This window comes from Acanthopagrus latus, chromosome 23 (assembly GCF_904848185.1).
Source record: "Acanthopagrus latus isolate v.2019 chromosome 23, fAcaLat1.1, whole genome shotgun sequence".
NCBI classification, from domain to species: Eukaryota; Metazoa; Chordata; class Actinopteri; order Spariformes; family Sparidae; genus Acanthopagrus; species Acanthopagrus latus.
Genome location: NC_051061.1, coordinates 6,637,574 through 6,649,220, shown reverse-complemented (window position 1 = coordinate 6,649,220; position 11,647 = coordinate 6,637,574). Strand labels below are relative to the sequence as shown.

General features: G+C 44.0%; 2 protein-coding genes across 3 annotated transcripts; both read right to left on the bottom strand.

Moving 5' to 3' along the window:
- Nucleotides 1-128: 128 nt before the first annotated feature.
- On the bottom strand, nt 129-3,892 carry LOC119013526. The gene is made up of 3 exons (XM_037088142.1): nt 3,273-3,892; nt 2,587-2,769; nt 129-641 (listed from the first exon to the last, which is right to left on the bottom strand). Exons 1-3 carry the CDS (start codon nt 3,373-3,375, stop codon nt 319-321), a joined length of 609 nt encoding a protein of 202 aa, XP_036944037.1. The 5' UTR covers nt 3,376-3,892; the 3' UTR covers nt 129-318.
- Nucleotides 3,893-4,046: 154 nt separating this feature from the next.
- Nucleotides 4,047-11,560, bottom strand: plbd1 (phospholipase B domain containing 1). Of its 2 annotated transcripts, none has more exons than XM_037088139.1 (11): nt 11,380-11,560; nt 10,630-10,852; nt 10,335-10,418; nt 9,716-9,857; nt 8,199-8,339; nt 7,077-7,221; nt 6,402-6,602; nt 5,737-5,877; nt 5,454-5,639; nt 4,961-5,067; nt 4,047-4,841 (listed from the first exon to the last, which is right to left on the bottom strand). In XM_037088139.1, the coding sequence occupies exons 1-11, from the start codon at nt 11,447-11,449 to the stop codon at nt 4,665-4,667; spliced, it is 1,617 nt and encodes a 538-aa protein (XP_036944034.1). In that variant the 5' UTR covers nt 11,450-11,560; the 3' UTR covers nt 4,047-4,664. The 2 variants fall into 2 exon arrangements, with proteins under 2 accessions (XP_036944034.1, XP_036944035.1); XM_037088140.1 differs by lacking the exon at nt 11,380-11,560 and adding an exon at nt 11,071-11,119.
- Nucleotides 11,561-11,647: the final 87 nt, after the last annotated feature.

The following is an 11,647-nucleotide window of genomic DNA, read 5'->3' as shown; positions in this document are numbered from 1 at the left end:
CAAGATTCAGAGTAGTTCTTTGTTTTGCCTTTTAACAACACACTTGCAGTAAAGTACACTGACCTATACATAATAATATTGGACACCAATTTACACTATAGCACATGTATTTTTTCATGCAGTGCAGAAATAGAGAACAACAGAAAATTCAGAATTCAAAAATCCATTAAAAAAATGGTGGAAAAGAAAGATGTACAGCAAATGACAGAAAACTCACCACAATGAGCAGAGTCGAAAAGTCTTAGTAGAAAAAAGCCTAAGAACACACACGCGCACGCACGCACACACACACACACACACACACACACACACACGGCCCTACATAGTTTTAGTTGTTACTAACGCAGTGCCACCCAGCTCTGTGGCAGGAAGTGGGATCCTGTGCTCCCTCACTGTGCTGCATGTTGGCAGCCCTCTGCCCCCATCTGTCCCAGCATACTTTGTGGGGTCCCTGTTTGAGGCGAGGCTCCCCTCCCACTGTGAGCCGGCCTGGGCCCCGAGGTGAGGGTGAGAGCAGGGTGAAGGGGCCGCTGCTCCTCTCTGCAGCATGTGTGCATGACCGTTTCCCTGCAAAGGCTGAGAGTGGATAATGGCAGGTGGCTCCGTTTTCTGAGGAGGTTCCTGTTGCTGCTCTGCGTCCTCTGCAACACATACAGCTGTGACATGAGTGCATCTGAGTATTCAAATAAAATTAATTTTGTTGTGCATTAGGATCTCCGAGGCGCTCGTAAAAAAAAAAAAAAAAAGTGACATAATGTTGATTTAAGCCAACAGTTATGCATCTTAAAGGGTCTGAAGGTTTGGAAGATCTATTGGCAAAATGAAATCTAATATTCAAAATATTTTTTTCTTCAGTGTACAATCACCTGAAGCCAAGAAGCCAAGTTTTGCTGTCATTACCTTAGAATAAGACTTTTCTATCTAGAGAGGGAGCAGGACGTCCTCCACATTGTCCACCATGTTGTGTTGCCATGTTTCTACAGTGGCCCAGAACGGACAAACCAAACAGTGGCTCTACAGACGGCCTTCTGCATTTTTAGTCGGTGCCGTAGGTTAGGGTGAAACAAGGGGTGTAAATCCTACACGCTGGACATTTAAGCAGCCATTTATTCTTATTATTGATTCACTCCCAACACGTTCACACAATGTAAAGGCAGCAATATGTGTTAGAGTCAAAAAGTCTCAGGGCACCAATATGAAGCTGTGGGTTTATATTCTAGTCATACATCTATAGAACACTATTCCTTGAAAATAAGCTTACAATATTTAAGACAATTATTATATGAATGCGTAATATAACATCTGAGAACTGTGAAATACAAATGTTTTCATGTCATGTTGTTTACAGGTTGCTGTTTATCATTCCCATATGAAGGGAGGCAAATTATAACCCAGCAGCTATAGTATTTTTTAAAAAACCTTGTTAACATCCTCACACCAGAGGGTATCCATGCCATGTCGTATTGTTTTCACCTATATTTAGCCAACTGGTGTAAAAGGAAATCTTTTAAGCATCACGAGAGGAGCAGCAGACAACAACAACGACATGTCTCACAGCAGCTAAATGGACAAAGCTGAATAGCACCATTCTGCTAATCAAATGTTCACATTCCTGGTGGTCCTGTGGATAAAGCTCTATTGACAGACTATTCACTCAGTGAGGACTCAAGCACGCTACTGATAAAGTGAATGTAGTTTCTCCTCATTCTTGAGAGTGTTTTATATAACTGGGTTAGGGCTGCAGTCCAGAAGAAGAAAATTAAGGTCATGATCACGTTGTCATTATTATCACATTAAGTACAAAAGCTCAAGCTTTTAGCCTCATCTCGGCTTTCCAATCAGCACAAAGAACATTTAAAGACTCTGCTTTATATATACAGAGACGGTCACTGACTGTCGGGGACGTTTTAATGAGTATCATGTTCTAATCAGCATGTTTCACAAAGTAACTACAAAGACACCAGCAGCTTTCAAACATCTGGCTTATAGGAGTGAGCGCAAGCTTTTCCGCTGTTTGTGCCTCTCTGCATGTCTTTTTGTCAGTTTATGTGTTTTCAAGGTCATGTGGAGACCTAATTCATCCTGCCTAACCAACGGATGAGTGCTGAAACCAGAATAGCTGGTAAGAGAGCGGGGCTGACCCATGGGACGCCTGAGAAGAAGAGAACAGAAACTGTGGAGTTTCTACTGTGATGAACGTCACACTTCATCACCTGCCTGCCTGCAGCCCCACTTCCTCCAGGCTCCTCTCAGATACCCGCTCTGCGTGTCAGATCCCCCTCTCACAGTGAGAGAAATGTACTTCGTACATGTTGCCCTAACGCCAAATTCATCACATGCAGGGACATTTAATCCGAGACATGGAGGATAAATCATTATTTTTGTGGCACAAGTGGTCTGTCTTTTCCCAAGAAATGACACTCTTGTGAGAGCAGAAAAGGCTTTGAAAGGATCTAACCCACGATGTGGCACTTTCAGCTGCAGAGGATCCTGGGCTATGTTGTTCTCTCATGTGAGGAATTAATTCATAAAACTGAATAAAATTACATGAAATGAAACAAATCATCTGATGGTCGTTGTCCTTACCTGAGGTGCTGCTGAGGCTGTTCTGACGTCTGTATATGATAAACCAGAGAGCCAGAGTCAAGATGGACCCCAGTGTGGCCAGCACCACAAAGATCCACAGAGCTGGACTGAGCACCATCACCGGGTTGACCTGGGCTGTGCGTTCTGTGGATCTCAGCTGGATCACAACTGGCAGAGTTGGCTCTGAGGGGAGCAGAGAGATGAACTACTTCAACCAAAAAAAAAAAAACAGTTTGCATTCTCAACAGCTGTAAAAACCAAAAGATATTTGACAGGATATGAGCACAATATTAGAATCGATTGGTTCCTGAGGGAGCAGGGCTGCAGTCAACACCATGTCACAAGGATCCGACTCACTTAACGATTTTGAAAATAATACCAAAAGTATTTATTTCTAACTAGGAGGCTCTGTGTCTTGCCCTTTAACAGTGAACTAAATAATGTACACAGGTGTAGTCCCCTGAATGCTGTGCATCACAGAGGAGAGTCAGGGGGAAAACAGAACATCTGTGAGGTTTTAGACAGCTTGGAGTAAAGTCCACATCAAAAAGGTAGCGAGGAGATGTCAAGTTAAAGAAGGTCTAAAACCAAGACTGGTTCAAACGCGGCTTAGAAAGGCAAACTTTGAGAGAAGAATTCTCCTCAGGAGGAAGACGAAACGAAAAAACAATTGGTTCAAAAATCACCTGTTGGCAATTCAGGTTCAGGTCTGCTTTCCATCCCACCAGGGACACAGTCTTTGACGAGGCTGTCCCAGTGGCTGCCAGCAGGACAGTCCTTCTTGGTCATGGCTGTATCAGGGTGAGAGATGTGGAGACCTGCTGCTGTGCTACCCTCCCCTACACTTGTGTTTGTGACACAAACAGAACTGCGAGACACAGAGGAGGGATGTGACGGAAGGATTTATGAAATGAATGCAGAGTGCCTAACAGACGTTTCAGTTCCTCCATTTCATAGGAAAGAGTGAATCACTACATGTGTCCCCGGGGGCCGTCAGAGAGATGTTTCTGTTTCAAAAACAAAGAGGTCCTGACCTCAGTTTAGATTAAACACTGTATGACTGGCAAGTCATAAACATTTTACTGTTAGTCCACATGGTTAACTGGTGCACATATCGATCAATTACAACTGTCTATAAACAACATATCCATTTCTAATGTACTAATGAGACCACATGCTTCGAAACATCACACATCCACCTGCCATCTGTAATGCAAGTTTTCATAAACTACGTATGTTTGGAGGCAGCTGTGGGGCTTGACAAACATGATGATCATCAAACACTTTCTGACACAAATTTCCCCCCATACATCTTGTTATAGACTGCAGCGAACCTCAGCAAAAGCTCTTCACAACAAGCTGGGAACCTCTAACAACACAGAGCACAGAGCAGCTAGCACCGGGGAAAATGTCTCAACCAGGAGCTGCACAAGACCAGACTGAAGACAGGACTGCACTGGTACAAGTGTACACCTTTAATAAACAATTCACACTTTAAATGATGGCATGATACAGATGTGATGTATTACTCATTATATATTGTAAGAAACAGAGGTTTACACCAAAAATACAAACCTGAGATATTCTTATTGTACATAGTATCACAAAAATTGATGCACAGCAGAGCACAGCACCAAAGTTCAACCGCCCTGAGTGTGACATTGCACCGATTGTTCATCTATCATCAAAATGATTTTTGCATTTATATAAAAAACATTCAAGAATAACCACAGATTTAGTGCACTGATTCTTCATTTCATAAAATCATGAAGTTGCTCTCAGTGTTCAAGGCACGAATGGCTGCAGGTATCAAAAAAACGCCACTGCCTTCTACTGAGATCCATAATCATCCAACACACCCTGAGACGTGTTCAAATTTGATTGGCAGTTTGACAGTTTGGCAGTTTAAATTTAAAGATTTAAGGAAAAAAGCACGTTGGCAGGACGCAATTCTGAACTTCAAGCAACAGTTCAGATAAAAATCATCATTTCACAAATTGTACCTTTGATTCTCATTCAGCACTCTGAAAGCATCCGACAGAAAGTCTCTCTGACAGACACACACACATGCACACACCTCATGGCTCAAAGAGAAGGGGCTGGATCTTGATGAAGGTGAAGTTGTAGTACTGCGGCAGGCCCTGGTGGCTGATGCTGCTGAATTTATCCCAGACGAACGGCTTGAGTCCATCCTCTGTCGTTGGCCCGTTCACCGCCTCCGCACGGAAGTCCCCAGCCATGAGGAAATCTGTTACCTGGACGGAGGGCAACACAGCAAGCAGAGAAAATCTCAGCTGAGCCAAAAAGCATCTTTTTTGAACACAACCAACCTTCATGACCATAATGTAAGCTCTGTGTGGTGACAGGACGCTACCTTAGTGTCGTAGCAGCCTGACGGCGAAGGCCTCTCTGTCCTCAGGTCGCCCCGGCAGCAGATGGACTTGCAGGGGTCACCCTTGGAGTATGGATCCTTCTTGTAGTCTGAAAAAAAGCACCCAAAAATTAAAACAAGAAAAGGAAATCCAGGTTCCAGTTTATTCAGAGAACCAGCTGAATGTGGGACACACAAGCTGGAGGCTGAGAGATGTTGTAGTCTGCTGATTTTATCAAAGATCTATCTATATCTATAGTGGTGTATATGTTGTCCAATATGCACAGATATCAGTCTTTTTTTCCTTTCTTTTTTTTTTTTTTTTTACAGTTCTTAATGTAATAATACTTATTGTTAAGCTGTTTAATATCCTGCATCCATTACATTTCTTTATTACAAGGGTTTGATAACCACATTTGAGAGCTAACTGAAAATAAATAATCCAGTATCTGTCAGGCTCTCATATAAACTAAGAAAATCAGACGGAGCCACACACCATTAGACCTCATGATGTGCTTCAAGGAGTCCAGGTCCTTGACATCAGCCTGGTCACGGCGGAAGATCTTGGCTCTGGGACAGAGATCGTAAGAGAAGTCCTCTCCATACTCCTCCCACATTTGTCCATAACCACTCAGCGAGTAAATCTTCTGGTGGAAGGGAACGTTGTAGGAGGGCCAGTACCCTGCAGTAAAACACAGGCGGAGGGGGAGATTAATTCTACAAACTCCCAAATGAAACGAACGCTGCAGAAATCAGAAAAAAATTGGATCGGTTGTTACCTCTGCGCAGCGCCTGTGTCTGGTCAGAGTACTCCACCAAGCCGGGGATCTGCTCCACCACAGTCAGAGCGCCGTCCTCGACGCTGTGGCCCAGCTTCACTTTGCTCCTGTCCAACACCATGTACTGGTTGTTGTAGGTACCTGCAAGAGTTGAGGATGGGTGATGGTAGATCGATGATGAGCAGGTACAGAAGCAAAAAGGTTGATCAGTTTGTGCACTGAAAAGCCTCTGAAAAAATGTTATGCATTTTAAACAGCCATACATTAAAGAAGTTACATTGACAGCTAGCTTGAGGACTCAGAAGCGTCACAGCTCAGGCGTTCAAGTTGAAAAGAACAGTGATTAAGCATTGCACTCGTGAAACCGAAACCAGAGTTACGATTGTTTGATTTCAAGCATGCCAGTAGCAGCTGAGGTAGCCTGGAGCGTCAGGTGGAGCAGGCTGCAGAGGTGTGATAAGCTCCTGCCTTTATAACTCCACACCCACACATTTCTCTCTTATTTCAACATGTGTAGCCAGCCAACATAACTGCTGCTGACTCAAGTTATTGGCCAGTTAATCTATGTTGAACCTGTGCGTCTCTGCTGTCTTGTAAAATCATTTGTCACACAATAACGAAAAGAATCGGTATGCTGAGTGCTATATAAATACATAATCACTCACCAGAATTGTACTTGGAGAAGGTTTTGGCCCACTCTTCCCCAGTGTGTGCCAAACTGTGAGCCAGCCTGACCCTCTGCCACGCCAGCAGGCTGCTGGGAGTGACTGCGTCATAAAGGGAGGAGTTGAAGACATTGTTGGTGGTCTGGGTCATCATCAGATTGCTGCCCAAGAGGTAGAAGTCATCCAGAGACACCAGGAAACCTGAAGAGAAAGACAAGCAGAGGTCATTTCTGACCATCACCACAAACAAGCCTGTCCAACATTTGTGGAATTCGTTGCTGACAGCAGGAGAATGTGTGCGTTGGTCAGAAAGAAGTGTGTGTGTGTGTGTGTGTGTGTGTGTGTGTGTGTGTGTGTGTGTGTGTGTGTGTGTGTGTGTGTGTGTGTGCTGGCGAAGGGTATATGAGATAATAAGAGATGAACGTGGATTCTCACACAAAAGTAGTCGAAAATCATGCGGAATACCAATATATGCGTCCAGGAGAGAATCGGTGTTTAAAACAACGGTTTAATTTTAGATTTTTAACGCCAACGTTAATTTGGAACATGCATGAAAATGATCATAAGCTGTTACGGTGTGGTCCTCCTTGCCGTTCTGAGAATTCCTGATGGTGGCGAACCTTTGCTTCTATTGCATAACTGTGATCGCAAAACAAAAGGAGAACTCCTACACACCAGGGTAGCTGCTGAAGGACAGTTTCCCAGTGGCTGCATGGGGCTCAGTGATGTGGAAGTCCCAGTGTTTGTAGATCCGCATGGTGGCGGCGTACGTGTACCAGCTGGAGTGGGCAAACAGGAGGTTCTCAAAGCCGGGCAGCATCTGAGGGAGAGGACGGAAAGAAATAAAGCAGAGTTGGACTTGACAGTCTATCTGGCATTCCTGTGTCAGCAGAAACATGACTGGAATTTGTGTCAGTGTAAATTTGATCAAAAGAAGCACTTATTTAGACACAGCAGCTCGACTCATGCTTCGTGCAATGACCCAATTTAGGGTCACATGTAAACGAGCCAAAACGTCATCTTCAAGCTCTTTCCCCCTACAGTCCCTTTGGTGATTCCCAAGGTTTCCAAAGACACACAAATATCAGGCTTGATCACAGAGATATGAGACGATAAAATGACAGAAAAGCCATGTTGATTTGGGGATTTTGTGCAACTCTGACGATGATGAAAGAAAAGTTGTCAAAGCTCGATAATGTATCGAATATTTTATGTTTGATTTAATTTTAAAGCCAATTTGGGGGGGGGGGGAGAGATTACTGACTCAGTTAAACACAGAGTAGCACCATCATGCGCTGATTCTCAGGATCACTCTCTGCGTGAGAGCTGCAGCAGAGCAAGCCGAAGTCTTTACGCCGGCACTGCTTGGTTCAGTGTGACCGAACAAAGGCGGAGAAATGGCGAGCACTTTGCTACGGCAATAATGTGGAGTCTATGAGGAAAGGCCTGGTGAAACACAGCACGAACTGCACTCCTCATAGATATAACATTCCCTAAAAAAAGGTACAATATTTCTGCTGTATGTGCATTTATTTTCACAGGAAATTTTATTTTTAGGGAAATTTTTATTTTAAACTTTAGCGATAATTGCTTGCTTTGCTCATTTAGCACAACAACATATAAATGCCCTGATCAGAGCTAATGCTAATGAGAACCTTTTCCAGCACAGGAGCTTAGCAGGAAGACGACTTCTAGAACACTTTCTTTTAATAATAATCCTGTGGTGCTGTGTGCATGTGTTATGTCGAGTATGTAACAGGCCTTACGACCTGACTGGAACATGTTTTGACCTCTGACCTTGATGAGTGCAGAGCAGTGCCCCATCCCTGGAAGTTTGAAGTTTCTGAGCGGGGGTTTGGAGGAGGGGACCAAAGCTGGGATCAGATCCAGCAGGTCCCCCACTGCATTCAGGAACTGGACGTCAAACAGGGACAGCGGCTATGGGAAGGACACCAGATAAACACCTGCAGGTCAGCAAATGGCAATGAAGAGCAGTGCTGCTTCCACAGTGAGACAGCCGCCGATCTAAATTAATTCCCTTACGAAACAACAGATGAGTTGTGATTTGCTGTGTGCTGCAATTTTTTGGAGCCACCAGCTATAGAGATATCTCCTTCCTCTCATATATAAAGGAACAAGATGAGCACCCGGCTCGTGGTGTTCAAAGAAAAAAAAAAAAACTTGAAAAACTTGAAAAGCTAAACAGCAATGTCTCTTTCTTGAAATCAGATCCTATTACGCAAGATGATCCACAGACCTTGCTGTGAGCAGTTTCATGTAGGAACCACTTTCTTTCCAAACAACCACGCAGAAGGAAGTGTGCATCCACCCATGGACAAGAGGCGAGCTGACTGAGCTAACTTATGTAACGGCTCAGCTGAGGAGGACGCCAGTAATGTTTACATCCCTCGCTGTTAGCAGCACAAGCCTCTCTTCTACAAGTAGATGCAGGTTCCCTTCAGCATGTTGATTTTGGTCTGTCAGTTAAAGACGCAATAGTTCTCACATGAAAAGGTCCGAGGATTATCATCAGTAACCAGGTCATGATTTCTGGGAAGAGACTCGGCTTGTGGTGCTCTGGGAGAGCACCACAAGCCGAGTGCCATCTAGTTCCATTACATTTGAGAGAAGGCAGACATCTCTACTGTAAATATCTCCAAAACGCAGCAACTCACACTAGACATTTGATATCACATCTGCACCATCCAAGCTGCAGTCAACTTTATGTCCCACCAGTAACCTCTTAATAATCTAACCTGGTGCTAAAACTAATAAGGACATAAGGATGCTACTTGATAATCATAAAGTACTATTGGCACCTTTTCATCATAAACCAACTCTGAAAATAACGTGGCTGCTTGTTATCTACAAGCTACGAGCCTACACTCTCATTTCCCGTTCAAGTTTTGAGTGTGAAGCTGTGATCTATGATCACAAGCTTGGCTCGCATTGGAAGTTCCTCATTTTAAATATCAACTTTGCAGAGAAGTGTTTAAAGCAGCGCAGCAGTCAGATGAAGTGAACATCATGAAGATCTTGAAGCAAAGAATGTGTAGATTTTCTTAAGCAGCGTACCTCTATGTTGTATCTTTACATATGTACATATTTAATGAATGTATACGCTGATTTTGATTTTTTTTTGCAATTGTTTCTTCTGTATCTTCCCCACTGATTCATTTTGTGTTTTTGTCAAATTGTTCTCTACTGTTGTATTTTGGTGTAACCAAAGGTCTTCTTTGCATGTAAAAGAGAGTTGCTGCCCTCACTGGCCAGTATAAACACCAGTCAGAATGCTATGAAATGGCCAATCATACCTTTCTCCCTTGTTTCTTAGCCCAGTCTGCAACTCCTGCTTGCAGCCCGTCCAACTGAGCCACGATGAAGCCTGCGTGTTTCCACAGAGGATCAGAGCTCTTGTTCATTTTCACCTGCTCTCTGGTCCACGAGTCCTGCTTCCTGCAAGGACAAGAGAGACATTTGATGCTTAGTGTAAAACACTGGGCTCGTGATCGAAAGATACATACATACAGATACATGTTGATAATTAGAGGGCAGAAACTGGGAAATCCTGCATGGAAAGAAATATGATCCCTCTGGGAAACTAAAAACCTTTAAAACATTGCATTGTCCAAAGATCTGAAATCTTGACTTCAGCAAACAATAATCATGTCTATATTGTCCTCTTTCCACTGAAGTCTACAATATAACCACTGTCAGGAGTGAACTGCATTAAGCCAAGTGCCAGTACAGAGAGATCCTAAATCTTTGGGCACACTTAGTCCTAAACTGGGCGTAATGTGAGCTACACTGAAAAGAGAAGAAGAAGAGGATATGAAAGATGATGACATATGTCTCAGCTCGGGTACTGTACGTGGCAGCGGCGCTGCTTCTCGTGGTTTAATAATTTCTACAAGGAAGAGAAAACAGACTCACGCCATGAAAGTCTTAACCGGGCCGAGGACCTTTGGGTCGTGGATCAGCTGCGGAAACATGTTGGTGTAGTGGTCCATCATCTGCCTGCGGAGGGAGAGCATGTGTGGCGACTGAATACATGTAATCAAAGGAATACTGAATTTCGATTCTTCAGCAGCGGTCACTGATGACCTACCAATCACCACTGTGATGCCTCACATGTGTTTTCATTATCAGATGTGTGAGCGGCAGGAATAGACCTCTCTGTGGAAAGATAAGGATACTTTATGGGAGCAGTGACATTCATGACACTTACTGGGCAGTGAGGAAGCCTTCCAGGTAGCCGGCCAGGAAGAAAGTGACCTCGTCAGTTTCAGGGGTCTGTCCGTACCCGGCACGGATCTCGAGGATGCTCCAGCCTGTGCTGGACAGGGTATTGTTCAGATACCCGTATGCATCCCCCTCTGTCTCCAGCACCCCCTCCTTCAGCAGGACGGTCTTGTGTTGGGCGTCCCAGTACACCGTGGCTGCTGTCATCTCTGAAAAGAGAGCAGATGTCAGTGAGGTCAGTAAGGGGGCATAAAACAGACTAAATGGCAATACAACATCTCCTACTGATACTGCAGGCAGATACCAATTACATGATGTGTACTGGTGCATCTATCACATGCATTGCTTTTTTTAATGTCTTTTTCTTTATTTTATTCTTTTACTGCTTGAGTGACAGACGACATTTACTGTCAGTCACAAGACTCACTCATACTTTGCTCTTCTCTTTTATCCACGCGCATCTTTCTAGACTGAGTTATGTTAATAGGACTTCATAGATTGAAAATGAAAGTTAAAACTAAAACAAATCAGCAGCAGCAGGAGGACTCGTGAGTTTTCCAAAAGGTAAGCGAAATATATTCAACTCGACCAGTCGTCAGACACACGTTAAATCACGGACACAGAGAGTCGACAGCAGCACAAAGCAGCATGCGTGCGTTCAGTCAAATCCCGACACGTAAAGCCATTCGATCTTTATACAACCACTCGTGATTTCACATGAGGTCGACCCACTTACTGTCAGAGGACGCGGTGGCCGTCGCCGTAATAAGCAAAAGAAAGACATACAGCCTCTTTACGAAAAGCATGGCTGCGTGTGTGCAGATATAAAGCTAATGCAACAGCAGAGAGAGACTCTGATCTGCCAACGAAGTTCAGGCGAAGAGGAAATCAGCTGTCTCTGGGCGGTGGGAAATTCCGAAGGAACCGAATCAGTGCGCATGGACCGGAGCGTTTCCTGATTGGCTGCAATAATAAAAAATTAAGGGACAGCACAAGTACACGGC